Below are 16748 nucleotides of genomic sequence, written 5' to 3'. Positions count from 1 at the left end.
ATACAGAATAAGGTCAGAGGAAATCATCCCATATGCATCCCCGAAGATATCTGATATATCCAATGACAGCAGAGTCCTGTTTATTCAAAATACTTTTGGAACATCAAAACATTTGGATAAACAGGGCTTCAAATAATTGAGGGAGTTATTGTATAAGTAATTCACACCAGGGGGACATAACCTAGATTCAAAGGACTGAGTTTCAGATCAAAGGGGTACAGATAAATGGGATTTGGCTCCATATGAACAAATACATAAAATTTAAAAAAAACCAAAAAAAACCAAAAAAAACAAAAAAAAACCACCAAAGCCAAAATATTTGATTATTCAGTAATCAAGAAAATTCCAAGCATTTTTTCAAAAAGAGTTTAGGACAAAAGGTTTAAATTGTTGCAATAGGCTAATACAGAAGGATATTCCAACAGAATCAAAATAACTAAACAAGACCAAAAATATATGGGAGTTTTCGGTGGGCTTTGTTGGGGGGGGGGGTGTGGGGGGAGAAGTTGAGCAGGGGGTTGTGCATGCATGTTTGTTTTTGTTGTTTTATCTTCCAGTCAGGATCATATGAACTTCACTAAATTTCTGACCTTATTCCAGCCATGAAACTGACACATATTTTGTGGCAGAAGGTGGGCATTTGTAACATTCATGTCTCTTAACCCACTTTCCTCAATACCGGATAGAAACAAATTTGAAATACACAAGTTTGGACTTGGATGGACAATATTGCCTGATTTCTCATCTTTCTATTCATAGCATGACCCAAATGTGGTTTATCTAAATATAGACATCATCCTTATGTATTAAATACCTTTTAAGATACAAATCTTGGAATTAAAAAAGATTTTGATCTATGCTGATACTCACTGCCTGCATTATTGATATGGTGGATACCTAATTTATACAAATAACAATATTTTCCTTTTTCTGCAAGCTATGCACACATTGCTATAATTTAGCATTGTCAAAAGTTGGGACTTTTTGACAGTGTGGGGGGCAGACATTTAGAGAGGAGTGAAACATCAGAAACCATTACACATTTCAATTGCCCCCAACATTTGATTTCTGTAGCCAAGAGCCCATCAGGGACAGTGCTTCTCCCATCATGGTGCCTCACCTGGAACGGTCCCATCATGGCTCGTAAGCCATGGGGAAAGGAGATGATCTGAGGCATGTGGTGTGTGCCTCAAGTTTCAGAGACATTTTTTTCAACTGTGTCACAAGATGGACGGACTGCCCTGCTGAATCCATCCCGGTGCCTCTGGGCCCTCCTGGTGCCTGGCTGGGGTTTGAGCCCTCAGCTCTGTCAGTGGTGCAAGTTCTGAGTCCTGCACTGTGCCTGGGGCAGATTTGCTTCGTACCAAGGGCAGGTGGTGCCTCACCCCTCGGCCATGGGACAGATCTCGTAGCCTGTCAGCCTCCCAGCAGCCATGTAGCGCGTGTACCCTGTGCCTCCCCACAGGGATGCCCCACACAGCCGCCCCAGCCCCGACACCCCACTCGCTGCTTTGGGTGCAAAAAGCCGCCATGTCGCTGTGGCTGCCAGCAGTACTGCCTCTCTGTCCCTTCCTCTGCTCCGGCGGCTCTGCCAGGGCCTGCAGGGCAGAGCGGAGTTGCCACAGCATGGGGACCGCCCTGATTGTTGGTGGGCCACCCAGGATGCCACCCTGGTTGTTGGTGGTGTTTTCCCCAGCTTTCTTCCCTCTCTTCCCCCCTGTGAGGGGCTGCGGGCTCAGGTGTGTGAGGCGATGCACAGGTGCTCTGAGGGGAGAACGCGTGAGGCGGCGAGTGTGAAAAGGGAGCAGAGGTGTGGTGGGAGAACAAGGAGAGGCCTGGGGAGCCTGGAGAAATGGCAATTTGGATTTGGGTTGAGTAGTAAGGACAAAGTAAACACCTGGAGGGTTGGAGGGGCAGAGGTTGCCATTGGAAAGGCACGGAAGCAGTGCTTGGCGGGGAAGGAGTCTGGGTGGGTGGTCACACAGCGTGGGTGTGGAGGGGGAAACTGAGGAATGGAGATGGTGTTTTGGAGCACTGACACAGTGTGGAAGTGAGTAAAAGTGGACAATAAAGGGCAAAACAGGGTTGTTTTTTTGCAAAGCAAGTGTTAGGGTTTTGTTTCCTGAAGAAATCTTGGAATTGTTTAAGCCCTATTTCCTCCCTCCTCCTCCCGTCTTATTAACTCCTCTGCAACCCATTGGATAGTCATGTTGTCTGTGGTACAGGTAGACAGCCAATTTCTAGTTTTATTCCAATTTACAAAAGCTTGTGTTATTTCTGGATATAGCTATAAAAAAAGGTAAATTTCCATCTTCAAAAAAAACCCAAATAAACAAACCTGAAGTAGTCTTCTTTCAATAAGCAACAGATAATGATAAGGCTTGTAAAAGTTTTGCCCTGTCTTTACTCTCTTTACCTGCTTGTCAAGCCTACCTTCCCTGACTCGAGAATTCTTGTTCTGTCTGTGTCTCAGTTGGAATTTGAATAGCAATATCTTGACCAGTTTTTTTGCCTGAAGTAGGAAAGAGAAGGTAAAAATGGAACTTCTGTGTGGGAACAGCTTCAGCTTGATATCCCTGGAGACTGGCTGAAACTGCTGTACGGTCCTGAATCCAGAAAGTACATAGGTTTCTGTTGAACGTGAAATATCTGCAGAATCCCTTCTTTTGTCCAGCTCCCTAATCTCTGAAGGTTAAACTCAGCCATACTTGGATAAAAACAGTGAAAGTTTTCTTACACTGCTAGTACAGTGCTTGTGGATCAGGCAATCTGTTCCTATTACCATCTAATCCCTGGATTTTCAGTTGCAATTCTAATTAAGAGAGTGACCATTCAGTTTTTGATATGTTCATCTAAGGACCCTAAGAGGTTTTTTTGTTCCCATCAAATTCAAAAGCAGGTCTGTCACTGAGTTCAGTGGTTACAGGATTGTGCCTGTTACTTTTCTCTTCTCCCCCCACAGCCCCCCTCTTTCCCCAAGGTTTTCTTTAAAGGGTAAAACCCCTGTGTTATACAGGTCCACCAGAATAAAACAGAATCAAACAGAAGCAAATAATTTCCCCAGCTCATTCTCAGAAGTAGCTTTTTTTCCCCCTTTCCTATTGCCTAGCACAATCTTGCCTTTTCTTTACTAATCTGGAACTGCAGCTGCATAGTGGAGTAAAATTGAGAGGTAAAAAAGAAAAAAAAAAAAAGGAGTGCCTGTTTGGGTCTTAAATTAATATACACAATAAATTATATTTAATTGTGCCTTATCAATAGGCTGATGAACTCCGGTATTTTCTGCTGCCATTGGTCATGATGCTCTGTAGCAGGCAGAGGCAGCAACTGCTGCTGATGGAAAAGAAAAGGTAGTGGAAGGAGGAGGGGAGAAGAAGGTGGGAGGCGAGGGGATTGGCTGCTTTTAATGTCATTCACGGCTGCGGCCCCGGCTCTTCCGCTGCTCCGGCTCTGGCTCTCCCTTGAACAGCTCCTGGAGAGAACAAGGCGTGCGGAGCTCGGATCACCAGCATCATGCTCCTCGGGCTTGGATCGTAGATCCCCCTCTTTGAATACTGAAACTACTTCGTCTTTCAGCGTCCCAAGCAGACCCAGCGAGAAAACAAGCACGTGAGAGAGAGAGGAAAGAAAGAGGAGGAAGACGAAAATCTGCATCCAAGGGGACTAAAGCAAAGAAAAAGAGTGCTTTGCTTGCACAGCTGCAAAGTGGGAATTTAAAAGAGCTGCAGAGAGAGAAATTCCAGCTCATCAGCACATACACGTTGCAGAATTACAGATCCAGGTAGAAATGACATCAACAGGGAAAGAAGGCAGCGGAGCTCAACATGCACAATATGTTGGACCCTATCGTTTGGAGAAAACCCTAGGAAAAGGACAGACAGGTTGGTTTCTTTGCAGCAGCGCCGGTGCTAGAGGGAAGGTGCTGTAGCAGCCAGTGAGGTTTGGGGATGGGGTGTTCGAGGGTTGAGGGTTTTCCCATTTGCTGTTTCAGTGAAGATAATATTCATAGGGGATTTTGGCCTTTATTTATTTTTAGTTTTCATTTTAATTCCTTCTTTTCTCCCTTTTCTTTTTCTTTTCTCCTTAAAACAAAAAAGAAAAAGAAAAGAAAAAGAAAAAAAGCCCAGGATGCTTTATGTTCATCACTCCTGCTAATGGGTGTTGTTCTGATGACAGCCAGAGTGCATGCAGAGGAAAAAATAGATGATCTGCTGGTAGTGAATTTTCACATCCGTTTCTTCACTGCCCTACTTAGGAGCATTTTTCTTTTTAATCAAATTATATTGAAATTAAAGGTTCACAGCCTGTAGTACCGAGGAGGTGGTGGTGGTAGTGGGGGAGTCACCAGCAGTATTTCATGACATCATGATTGAAAAGGGTGTAGTCCTTAAGGTGCAGTTGTGGGGGGGTTGGTGGAAATATGTACAGTATGTCTCTGGCACTGACTGCTGTGGGTATTTAGCAAATATGGATGGATGGGTTGGTGGTTTTTGTGGGTAGGGTCTGAAATAAAAGAAAAATAGAGGATCGGTAGCAGATTTCATTCTGGTTATGCTGTGTTTTTGTAGGAGGGGTTGGGAGGGGGGAAGGGAGGTTATTTAATTATTTTTCTTAAGGCTTGTTTATGAAACTTGCCCCCAGCAGATTTTCCTGAATGGAACAATGGTAAGAAATATTAAAAAGAGGAAAGGGAGTGGAGGGAATTAGCAGAGAGCAGGTGCTTCTGCCCTACATGACATAATTAGATCCCCTAAATGCGTTCAAGATCTGGACTTACTGTTGCTTGCTTGGATAGCATATTCACTTCAAGGGCAGGGGAGTATTAATTGGAAGAAAAACCCTTAAAAAGAAGCCCAAACGCCTTCCTTCATAAAATATTTTATTTTTAGTAACAGGTGCAATAAGCAATGGCATCTGGCAAATTCATTGGGTTGGGATCCCCCAAAAGTGGATGGAGACTTGGGATTATAATTTAGGGAAAGGGTAAGATCAGCCATAGGGGGGCTTCTTTGGGCATGTGGGTGTTAAGTGTTGTTCATTATGGTGGGACAATAAAACATGATGCATTGTGGTGTATTTTTTTTTATAACCCAGCCGAGCTTTGCCCATCTGTTGTCTAAAGGATTTAATAGGCGTTTCCATCCCCAGCTGCTGCCTCTGCTCTGCCTGCTTCCTCACTGCCCTGCGTGGCAGCAGCTCTGCAGTCCGCAATTTTCTTAGGGACACAGTCAAAATCCAGATCTTTCTCTGTAAGAAGCAATGCTCTTCTGAGATGATTGATTATAACCTCCCCCCCATCCTTCCCCTCCTCTTCACAACCCCATAGCAACCGTTCAGAGACATGGATGAAGATGACATTGTCTTCTAGTGGAAGTGACTTTTATTTATATTTCTTTTTTTTTTTTTTTTTTTTCATATCTCTCCAGAATATCAGCTGCTATAGGTAGTTCTCTGTCACTGTTTTGGTTACCACCTTTATCCTTTGCATAGCTCAGTGGGTCTTCTGCAGCTGTGTTCTTACTAAAATCTGTTCTAATGATGGTAATGAAAATATCCTACAAGAAAAATTATGGTACAATTTTAATAAAACTGCCCTATTCCCTATATTCTACTGATAATTCTTTCCTGAATACTCCAGGTGATCAAAGAGCCAGCTGTAGATGACAAATTCATTTTTGTCTTCATCACCATTTCCTTTTTTTTTCTCTCTCTCACCTTCTCAGTACCCCTCCCTCCCCTTTAAATGCAATTGTGCCTGAGATTCCTGAAAATACAGCTGCATTAACCTTTTGCTCCATGTTCTTATAGCCTGACGTTGTGGTCCTAAAGGGTTATCTGCAGCTTTGGTTATGTTTTTTTCCTCTCTGCTAATCTTCCTATCTTCCTCCTAAGTGATTAGAGACGTGGGGGTGGAGAGAGAAGAACAGGATGTATTTAGAGGCTTGCTGCTGTTGGCCTCTGCAGTTATTCAACCAACTGGACAAGGGTGAAAGTTTCCTTTTGCAGTTTTACCATATAACTGATCTTTATAGAGAAGTCTCTGTTGTTTGCACACATGAATGCACATGAAACGCACAATACATGGTGTCATAGAAGCTGGAGGTGGGGGAAGGAGGAAGAGAGATCTTGAAAGTAGCTGATGTCAGTCTGTATCTCTCTTTTTTACACCCATCCTTGATTAATGGAATAATGCACTGAGGTGAAATCTAACTCAGTATTAAGCATACATGGCTAAATATGGAAAGATGCCTTCTGGTTTTCTCGCATTTTCTGTGCTAATCACATTTGGGAGCATACAGAATGGCATAACCAGTGTGTGGCATGTAGCTCATCCTCATCCTGCTTGTTTTGGTGGGTAAGCAGGCAACCTGCAGCATTTTAGGGAGAGGACAAGCAGTGCAGTGAGAGGGCCTGATTCACCATAGTATATTGTGTATCTTGGCATTTGAGTTGCAGTGGCTTACAGGTGAAGGAAGTTGTGATTGTAATAATTTGTTTAGAGCTTGACTTTGAAGCTTGGAAGATTAGGAGGTAATTTTTTGGAATTTATTTTTACCAAGGAGATGAGGAAGAGTGAGAAGAAAAATCTGGCAAAATGAAATTATGAATAGAAAGAAGTGGAAGTTTTGTTAAGAAGTCCTGTCCATTTTGCAGTGATCTTCATATCCGTCACCCTTATTTGGAATAAAAAATTATTGACTCTATAAAGTTATTTTATATAGGCAGGTCAAGCTTTGCTCCCGGATACATGGGTGTTATGCAAACATGTTCATCACTCTTACCTGCTTCAGAAGAAGGGGTTTCGGGGAGGAGTGAGAGTTCATTCATAGTTCAGAGCAGACTTAGAGAGGATGCCATGGAGGGAGAACTTAATGTTAGGTAAAACTCTCTTTGGCTTTCTCTCTGTGGAGTTCATGCTGACTGCCACCTTAATAGCTGAAAAAGAAGTGTTTACCAGCAGCCAGCAACCTACTGGTCCCTGCATAGAGGTCCGGTTGTGGTATCTGGGACATTAGTGGGACCTGGTGACATCTGGCTGTGGGTGCGCAAAACTGACAGGGAAAAGCCTTCTGTACAAATTAGTGGGTAACAACTGAAAGTGTTGATTGATCAGATTTGCAAAATTTGTCCTGAGCAGCTTTCTGGGCTGGTGCGTCACGCTTGCCGAGGGTGACCGGTGCCACAAAGAGAGGATTAGGGCCTGTCGGGCAGAGAAGTTGGGAGGGGGCTGAAAAATGGTTGGGCTTAGGTCTTTGCTGCCAGTGGGAATGATAGAGGGGCAAAAATTATTTTTAATAATGCAACATATGAATTTAACATATCATTTGAGTATTGTAGCAAGATGGTTTGCTTTTATAATAGGTTGAATTTAGAGCACCTCTTCTTGACGTCATCTGCCGGAATAGCTTATGGAATCTCTATATAAATGATCTTGCAAGAATATGAGAGGCATCAGAATCTTGATTGTTGTTCTCAAAAAATTATTTTACAGGACTGCCAGTGTAAAAAAAATCCCTGCTGTGTATATATATGGATGTGTGGGGAAAGGTTGGTTTATCTCAGTTCCATTGGTACATTCTTTCACAGGTAATTATAGGAGGTTTTCACTGTAATTAACAGTAGTGAGCAAAGGATGTGTGTCCTGTTACAGTAACACACATGGAAACAGTGTGCCTTGAGAAGGCCCAGTCGCACCCAATCATGAATCAGTGTTATAGCTTTAGGTATAGATTTTCTTCATTTGCTACTAATTTTACATGAAACCAGCTTCCTGTGTATTCCTTGCTCTATTTTTTTTTTTAATTCCACGGTTATCTCTGTTCTCGTGTTTCTTTTGGCCTCATTAGCACCTGTTTCACCCTTGAAACTCTTAACAGTAATTCAAACTGACTGTAGTGAATATTTATTAACGAGTGCAAAGATGAGGAACTGAAGTATTTCTTGTGAAGGTCTTTAGCATTTTGGAGCATTTTCTTGTATTTTCACTTGACAGTCACTGTATAGGCTTTGGCATCATTGTTTGCTGTAGCACCAATTCAATGCCTGGTTGAAATTTCTAAAATGCTGACTTGTCTACAAGTAAGGCAATTGTTCTAAGTGGGAGTTACTCTATTGGCATTGAGATAAACTTTATGGGAAGTTTAATGGTGCTTATTCATTTTGTTATGTTCCTTTTATTCTGTTTTAAGCCCGGTGCAAAGAGTCGTGCTTGAAACTCACGGCACTTTGACCTTCACGAAAAGTGCAGGGGTTCCCTTTTCTGCATTACATCCCATATAGCTTACAGCTATTTTGGTGTGTAACATGTTCATTATATATGAGCCATGAGCGAGGTGTTCAGCAGTGTGCTGTTGGGTTATGTAGGAACAGAAATAATTACACTTGGGTCTTAGAGAATTTATTAGCCTTTTATTCAGTGAGAGCTTAAACAGGACATTTCTTTACAGCCTTACCCGTCTGTTTCCATGACACTGGCAGAAACTGAAATTTGTTAATTTTTTTAATTTGTCTTTGTCAAATTTGGTTGAAAACTTCCGCTCTATTCAAGGAATTTTAGGTAGTCGTGGTCTCAGAAGCCTGGTTTCCTTAGGTAAGTAGGCTAAACAAAGTATATCCTCTTCATTCATGCTGCTATGATTTTTTTTCTAACACACCTTATTGGATTTAGTGATAATCTAAGGAATACAGCTTTCTTCCATTTAGCTGTCTAGATGAATATATCATTGTAAGAGGTGTAAATCATTGCAGTTTTCCTCATGGTCTTTTTAAACACACAAGCAAACAACAAATCGGTATATATTCCTAATAATGTCTTCACACATATACTTGGCTTTCCTTATGACAGTTTCTTTCAAAGCAGTAGGAAGCCATACTCTTCCTCATGATAGCCTGTGAAGACTTAAATGTTGAATTTGTAATCACAGAAATAAATACTGCAAGCAATACTGTAGGTAGTAGGGGTTTTAAGAATGAAATTTTCCCAAGAAACATTATGTCATAGTGACTCACATGTAATGGATTATCAAGTAATGGTTATGAGTTTTGAGAGATATGGTCTTCCTTAACTTTTTATATCTTTCACTTTTGAAAAGTACTGCTTACCTGCTTTACTGACTGAAGTAAACTAGTATTACCCTGCTTCTTGTCTGAACTGGAAAGTTCAGCTATCTCTTTTATGACTCTCACTCTTTGTAGTTGTTCTGTTTATTGTTTGAATTAGCAAATTTCTGTTTGCGAAATACAGTGAAAATTATTTTTAACTTCCATCCTTCTGAAAACTTTGTAGGGGCATGCCATTAGTCTTCTATCTCAATATCAGTAACACAATTATTATGACTTTGTGGAAACAGAAGCAGGCTCTGAATTATTGTTTTTCTTTGTAAAGCACAGTAAGCTTCCTCACCCAAGAGTTGTTAAAATTTGATACTGTCAAATGAGTAGGACTCTGACTATATACTTACATTTCAGATGCCAGCAGGAACTGTGGAAGCACTGATTTCACAAATGGGGTTCTTGCACTGTTCAAGCACTTTCCTACTTTTTGTCATTGTTCTAATGTCATTTTGTTCTGCCACAATGAGAAGGACTGCATTGGGGTGATGAGAGAGGTAGAAGAAAGGAAAAAATCTTGTGAACATTTACTTCTTGAGAGGAATTCTTTTGATCTCTAGAAAATTTGTGGTTCTTTGGAAAGAGCCAAGTGTAGTGTTTTAGGTTCTTAAAATTCCTTTTGTAAACTGAGTGGAGCAGCCAGTGTGTGCTCTGGACTCTGCAGCATTGCAATTTTTTTCAATATTCCATAAGTTTACTCCATACATTACATTTTGGGAAGTCTTTAATATTGTGTGCTTTAGAGAGTTAAACTGTAATTGTGATGGCAGTAATAAATGTGATACACATCTAAAAATTAGCAGGTGGTTAATACAGAACAAATGCAGGTGGTGGAAGAATTCTAGCTTTCAGAAAAAGTTGAAAGGAAATGAGAAGTTTGGAAGTAATACCTTCTGAAGTAAAAGACATTGCGTGAGAACAGTGCTATGCACATAGGAGAACAGTCACAATAAGACGAGGTGGAAGCCTGAATGTAGATTTCTGTGAAGGTACAGTAAAGGCAGAAACACAAATGAATGCTCAAGTAGTGGTCCTCTTCAAATGCTAAGATACTGTGATTTGCCCTTGTAAAGTCAGTCCATATTTGAAATTGAGCTGAATTCAGTAGACGGATCATCAAGACTGGGATAAATAGATGAGGGTGAATTTTTTTTGGTTTGTTGTGGATTGTCCTATTAAGAAATATCCCAAAGAAATTTTCTGTTTGGTTTTTTTTTTTGTTTTTTTTTTAAAACAAGCCCAAGATGTTTAGCAATCCTAGTCAATAATGCTGTTCATTCTGCTTATGGAATATTAGGAGATTGTTCCATTTCCAGTTCATGCATAAACATTATGTTTTTCTACAAAACAGCCATAATGATCTGTAGAATAACATGAATAATTTGTTGTAAATAGTGTTCTTAATGAACTTGAACCAGCTTCATCTGCAGTGTCTGTAAATGCAGAGTGATTTCCTTTAAATCCTTATTTGTTTCGGATTTTCTGGCAAACAGCTATTTATATCTCCTTTCCCCAACTGTCTTTACCTCACTTATGGATTGTCTGCACTTATGCAGTATTCAAAGTTTTGAATTGTACTCTTGAATCTGGTCTGTTGTGTGTATTGCATAAGAGAATTGCATTCTGCTTGGATCATTATGCAAGCACTTCTAACACAGATGTTTGCAAATTCAAACCAAAAAGTCATTTTTCCTGGACAGTTTGGATACTATTCCTAAGACCATCCATAGATGTAAGGTGTAAGTTTTGGTAGATGTAAGTTTTGGTAGATGTAAGTTTTCCAGAAAGTCTTTTTAAAAGGTACAGAAGTGTGACCAAATTAAACTTGATTTAAAATGACTACGTTTAGAGCCTATTAATATTGTTCATCCAGTTTCATTTTACTTATTCTACATTTAATTTTGAATAGGAATAGAAAATTTTTATGAATTAATTATATTTACAGACTAGAAACATTACTAATAAAAATATGTTAAAACCACACAAAAAAAGTTACCGAGAAGATTTTTTCCATTGCTTCATAGCTTTTGAAAGTTGGGTTTGAGTGGAATTTAAGTGGAACAGCAGAATTTGTTTTGGTTCCTTTCATGGAAGTGCATTACTGGCTATTGATGTAGCTGCAAGCATCTTGTTCTTGGAGGTGTCATTTGTGGCAGAGATGCCTGTGAGGGTGCAGTTGTCCTGTGGACTGTATAAACAGGAATGCACTCTTTCTTTTCCAATGACCTTGGATAAACTTTTTAAAGGCTATTAAATGCAAGTGTGTCATGAGACTGAGGACAGACAGCAATATGGACAAAGAAGGTACAGGATGGTGAGTATTTAAGCAAATCCAGGTACGTTCTCCTGCCAGTGGTACTGTTGCCTTCCTAGAGGGCAGAGTAACCTTCAGGCTGGTGCAGGTGGCTGATGCCTGCTCAGTGAGGGAGGTGGTAGAGTAGGACACTTTCCTTGAATTGTTAGTGCTCTTGGTTTTATTTTGAGGAAATGGTTTTATTATTTCCTGAAGGCCACAGAGACATATCAGGCCTAAAGCTGCCCTAAATAACTCTTTCATGGAGTTCTAATGGCCAAGCTTGCTGTTCTGCACCCCATGGCTGTGCTAAGCAGCTTCTGGCTTTTAGACCTCTGTTGTAACTACTCTGGGGAATAGTTTTTAAATTTTTGGTTTTTTCACATAAACATTTTTAATTTTGGTAAGGTAAGGTTAGACTGGAAGGGGCTGTTCTTTGTGTCACTCACCACAGATAACAGGCTGCTTTTCAGTTTTTTATCTAATAATCCACCCATTGATAATCAGTGATTTTTTAATCAAGGAGTTGGGAAGAAGGTAGATAACTTGCCAGCCACTGACAAAAGGAAATTATTGCTGGTGAAAACTTTGCACTGAGATCTGTGAATTAACTGACAGTAAATGGGTTAATGCAGGGTGCAGGGTGATAACTGAGGAGAGAAATCATCCTTGGGTGGCTTAGGGTGGGGTGCAAGTACTATCTATTTTTCTTTCTCATTTTAATGTTCCAGCACTATGTGGGAATTATAGGCATGGTAATATTTCCAGTGAAGTACTTACCTTTAATTTTTCTAAAAAGGAAAACTGTTTTTAGACATCCATTTAGGAAGTGCTCTTCTGGCTCTATGCTTCTGCTTAGAAAAAAAACATTCTGTCTTTATATACTGAGGCTTTTGCAATTTTGATTTGCTGTCTTTTGCACTATATGCTTAATGTGGGAGAAAACAAATCAGTGTAGCATTTTTTAATAATGTCTACATTACCTGTGTATTAACACACTCTGTTTTTGCAGTGTCATTGCTCTGTGTGTTCAGCTTTAAATGCCATAAACTGACTCCCCTTGTATTTTACCTGTTAAAAGCCCTATTGACTGCAACAGAAGTAATGGAGGAGCTGGTTTCTGGAAGAAGCAAACTGAACTGGACAAAAAATATTTAAATTTTTTACTGTTTGTCTAAAGCCTACTCTTAGAACTATTAAGTGTCAGTCTGTCAAAGTGGAACAGGAGCTGCAAATGAGAATGTGCCAGGTCTTCATACTGACCCAGCAGAGAATGATGATGAAATTGCTTGGCTCTTTATCTTTCATTGTTTTTCTTAATTATTTTATGTGTAGCTAGCAGTGCAGACACTGCTAGGTTTCTACAGAGATACTCCTATTGAAAAAGTGATTGTTTTGTTGCTTTGGTCCAGGATGAGGCACACCAAAGCCCAGGTTCATAGTGTAGGCTTGTCTGTCTTACAGGAATATAATTTATGAAGAGGAGGGACCTTCATATTTGCAGCTAAACATGAGCTGGAGATGTACAATTTCATTTTTAAAAATTCTTTTGAAAAATAAAAGTCCTGCTCTGATGAAGTCTGGGCTCATCTAGTGTAAGACTTTGATAAGACTAATATTTTGTTGCATTTGCATTAAAGCACAAGTTTAAGAGAGAAAATAAGACTTCATATCCCAAATCTTTGTGGTGTTAAATGTACTGTGTGCCATTGTGAAAATTTTCTGATGTCTTTTGCTGATTGTTTGCCAGCTGAGGATTGGGTTACTTATGCCAGCCATTTGCCCTGGGTGAGTTTCATTTAGTGATTGTGTGAATGCCTTTTAATAAGTGTGACCTGTCCCTAAGATTAAGGAATGAATTTAACTGTTTAAGATTTTTGCCATACTGGAAACTCTTAATCTCTCCCAATATTCTATTACAAAGCTCTCATCATATTTTCAGATTCTGAATGATGGATAGCTTGGCTTTCATGTTAAGAAAACCTGCTGGCAGCAGGTACAGGTTTGGTCCACGGTTATCGTTTTGAAGTCCTCATCATCTATTTTTTTGGTTTGCATTTTTGTGGGTTTTTTGGTTGGTTAGTTTTTCTTTTGGTTGCTTTTGGGGTTTAGTTTGTTTATGTTTGTTTTAGAGTTTAGCATGACCTTGCCTCTTCAAAAAGGAAACTGGTCTGAGAATTGTCATCCTAATCTAGAGGCTACTAGACAGATATTTGATTCTTTCCACAGCTGCAGTCTCTTAGAGAAAATTAATTAAGATGCTAGGAAGGTATCTTCAGAAAATTTCTGGGGATGTTACAGTTCCAAGGCTAGACCCTTAATTGTTTAGGCCTTATTTAAATAGGTACATGTTTACTGCTTGAAGTGCTGGTAGAAATACTCAAGGATATAGCCCTTACCTAAATAAGCATATGTTATTGTCAGATTTTTTTTTCTTAACTGTATGGTCATGGTAGACTGAAAAACAAGGTCCTTTTATGGTTGTCTCCTACTTATACAATATGCTTTGTCTTTGGGAAGTTAATACTGATGCACTGTATGTCCTTAGACAATTATTTTCTCTTGGTGTATTTTTTTCTTCCACATTTTATGTGTCTTGCCCAGCTTGTGAACTGAGGGGAAGGATAATTTGTGTTACATTATCTGCATGTAATCCCTTTCATGCTAAGGCACTAATCCTAGTCAGGCCTCTGTGTGAGAATAGGAAGCTCCATTTAAATATAGGAAGAAGCTCCTCCACTGTGGGAGTGCGTTGCACCTGGCACTGGTTGCTGAGAGATTTTGGGAAGTCTCCTTCCTTGTACTGTTCAAATCCAGACTATAGACAAAACCTTGAGCAGCCACTCTGGTTGGCTGTACTTTGTCCAAGGGTGTTGATCCAGGTGATCTCCAGAGATCACTTCCAGCCTCAACTCTTCTGTGTTCTGTGTTCTCCTGTGCAGCTAAACCATAACTTGCTCAGTGACCTGTAAAATTAAGGAACTCCATATTCTCTATTTTTGTACCTTGTATTTTCCTGCTGCTCCTGCTCTTTCTCTGTCCCTTGTCTCTTGGACTAGGTGAGGACAATGTTTGTGACTCATTTGGAGTTGTCTCTGCTGCTTGTCCATCTTTTTTCTTTCTCTTGAAATATGTTAAGGATAAATCACAAGTGAGCTTTCTGTAGTGGGAGTGATGGTTTGAATCTCTTAGTTTTTTTTCCACAGACATTCAGCAGTCTCTATTGAATTTGTACAATCTCAGAGACTTCCCTTGCTCTTTCAGACTTGGTTGGAGCTTGATAACGGCTTCAGATGTTATGGGGGAATTGCAGGTGGACGGCCTGAACATTTAAATTTTATTTCCTATAAAAAAATCAGGTTAACAGAAAGCTGTCCTAAACAGCACAGCTTCTGCAATCATCACTTGGTTTTGAGTGCCATGAGATGCTGCTATGACAGATCGAGATTGCTGCAATACAGCTGTTCTTCGGATATTGCCCTCACCTTGACTAAGATTCTTATAGCAAAGTTAGAAGGAGAAGGTGGTGCTAAAATCACATTATGATTCCCTGATGCTGGGGGAATCCCCATACAGCTTGGCAGGCTGGATTGCTGCCTACTCGCTGCTGCTGGAGCAGTGCAAAGCAAGGGCCGTGGAGACTTGAACTTGGTCATTTCTGTTTGCAAGCTGAGCTCAGTGCTCGGGGAGTGTGGGAAGAAGGGAGCTCTCTCTGCATTTCCTCCATGTATCCATTTTGGTACAGTGGCAGTATTTGAAGTAGTCCTTTCCTGCAGAAAGCCGAGAGGAAGACTGAGAGCCGTTTGTGTGTTTGCAATGCCTGTCTCTACAGAATTGCCACCAAAGACAAAGCCAAGTATTATATTAGAACTTGGCAATGGCACAGGCACTATCGCCTCATTAAATGCAAGCATTTGTTTTTTTGTAAAGACACAGCTATGAGTGGCACAGCTTTTAAGATTCCTTACACTTTGTGAGCACCAGCCTTCAAGTTTGTCATTGGCCTTTGAAGCTAATTAAATCTACCCTTTTCCCCCTAAATTTCCCACTCCTGTAAATCAGTAAAGCTTGATTAAAATCAGTAATCATCGTCAATAGAGAACAATCTATCCTAGAGTTTCTGGGTTTTGTCCCATGCTGCTTTTCTTCTGGGTCTGTGGTTTATTTCATTGCTCATATTTATGAAATTACATCTCTTTTACTTTTGGTTGTTTCCTGATTGTGATTAAGACACTACTTAGGCAAATTCCCCACTCAGTTACATCTGTGCAGTCTCAGTGACTTCAAGGCCTTCCTTGCGTTTATCTGAGTGGGGAGTTTGACTCATGAGCAAGCTTCTCATTGATGGCAGCAGAGGCAGACCTCTGGCAGTGTTCTAGTTAAGAGCAGCCTAGGAATACATCTCTGCAGTGAATATTCAAGCAAATTAGAGCACTAAGTGGAATGATACTGTAAGCAAATTCAATTCAAACAGAAAATACAGGCCCAGCATTTTACAAATTACTATATTTCATCCTTAAAGCAGAAGTCTGTCTGCTCAGCTAGTGCACAAATTAAGGCAAGCAAATGTTTTAATACTTCTAGTAGTTATTCTCTAGTATTCCATACATACCTGTACTGAAATTACCCAGCCAGTCTGCATTAAGTTTCAGGATGGAGAAAATGTCCTTACATTTGTCATTACTTCATCTTTGCTAGGAAAAGGAACAACCAGACTAGTAGCATGATTAGGACAGTTGCCGTCTTTCTTACCAGGTGCCTTGTCCTGCTCAGACAAAATGCTGCAAAAATACTCAGTGTTTCTGGGTCTGTGTCCTTAATGCTACCATCACCATTTCTCTTATCACCACTGAATTAGATGAGTTATGGCTGGAAAGCCTCTCTAGCTCCACCAATTCTCATTTATCCTCAGAGCTTTTGTGCCTGTGGCTCTGTGGAACTAGGTGGGCTGTCGATTGCTTCACAAGAATTCATAGCAACCTTGATTAGAATAGCAAAATTAACATCATATTTACTGTTCAGGTGTCTGCTCTACTGCAGATTTCAGAGGAGTTCATCAGAGGGGGAAAACTCATGTGCTCTAGGTCTTTTTCTTCTCGTTGAAATGGTGGGGATTGAACACATGGCAAGGCCCAGCATCTGGATCAAAGGCTTTGTGTAACTTGCAGTCACAGGTGGAATTCTAGCCCTGGTGGGATGTGCTGTTCTCTTCTGGCACAAAGAGCAATGAGCAGAGGGCACTGAAGGTTGGAGAAGTGAGCACCTAAGGTTGTTGCCCCGAGTAGAAGTCCTGTCTCCCCCATCATTTACCTTATTATTTACTTGTAGTAGTTGTGCCTTTTTT

The 16748-nt window shown here is 40.4% G+C and overlaps 1 protein-coding gene across 23 annotated transcripts in view; it reads left to right on the top strand.

Moving 5' to 3' along the window:
- The first annotated feature begins 3390 nt into the window (after positions 1 to 3390).
- The window catches only part of BRSK2 (BR serine/threonine kinase 2), a 303186-nt gene continuing 289828 nt past the window's right edge, over positions 3391 to 16748 (top strand). For 10 of the 23 annotated variants that reach the window (XM_072929776.1, XM_030274010.4, XM_032748697.3 and 7 more), the window contains exon 1: positions 3394 to 3881. In XM_072929776.1, the coding sequence (XP_072785877.1) occupies positions 3788 to 3881 (94 nt within the window). In that variant the 5' untranslated portion in view covers positions 3394 to 3787. Of the gene's footprint in view, positions 3882 to 16748 lie in introns of all 23 variants that reach the window. The other 13 variants (XM_072929773.1, XM_072929770.1, XM_072929774.1 and 10 more) reach the window with 4 other exon arrangements.

This window comes from Taeniopygia guttata, chromosome 5, assembly GCF_048771995.1.
Source record: "Taeniopygia guttata chromosome 5, bTaeGut7.mat, whole genome shotgun sequence".
Lineage (NCBI taxonomy): Eukaryota > Metazoa > Chordata > Aves > Passeriformes > Estrildidae > Taeniopygia > Taeniopygia guttata.
This window is presented reverse-complemented; position numbering and strand designations above follow the sequence as displayed.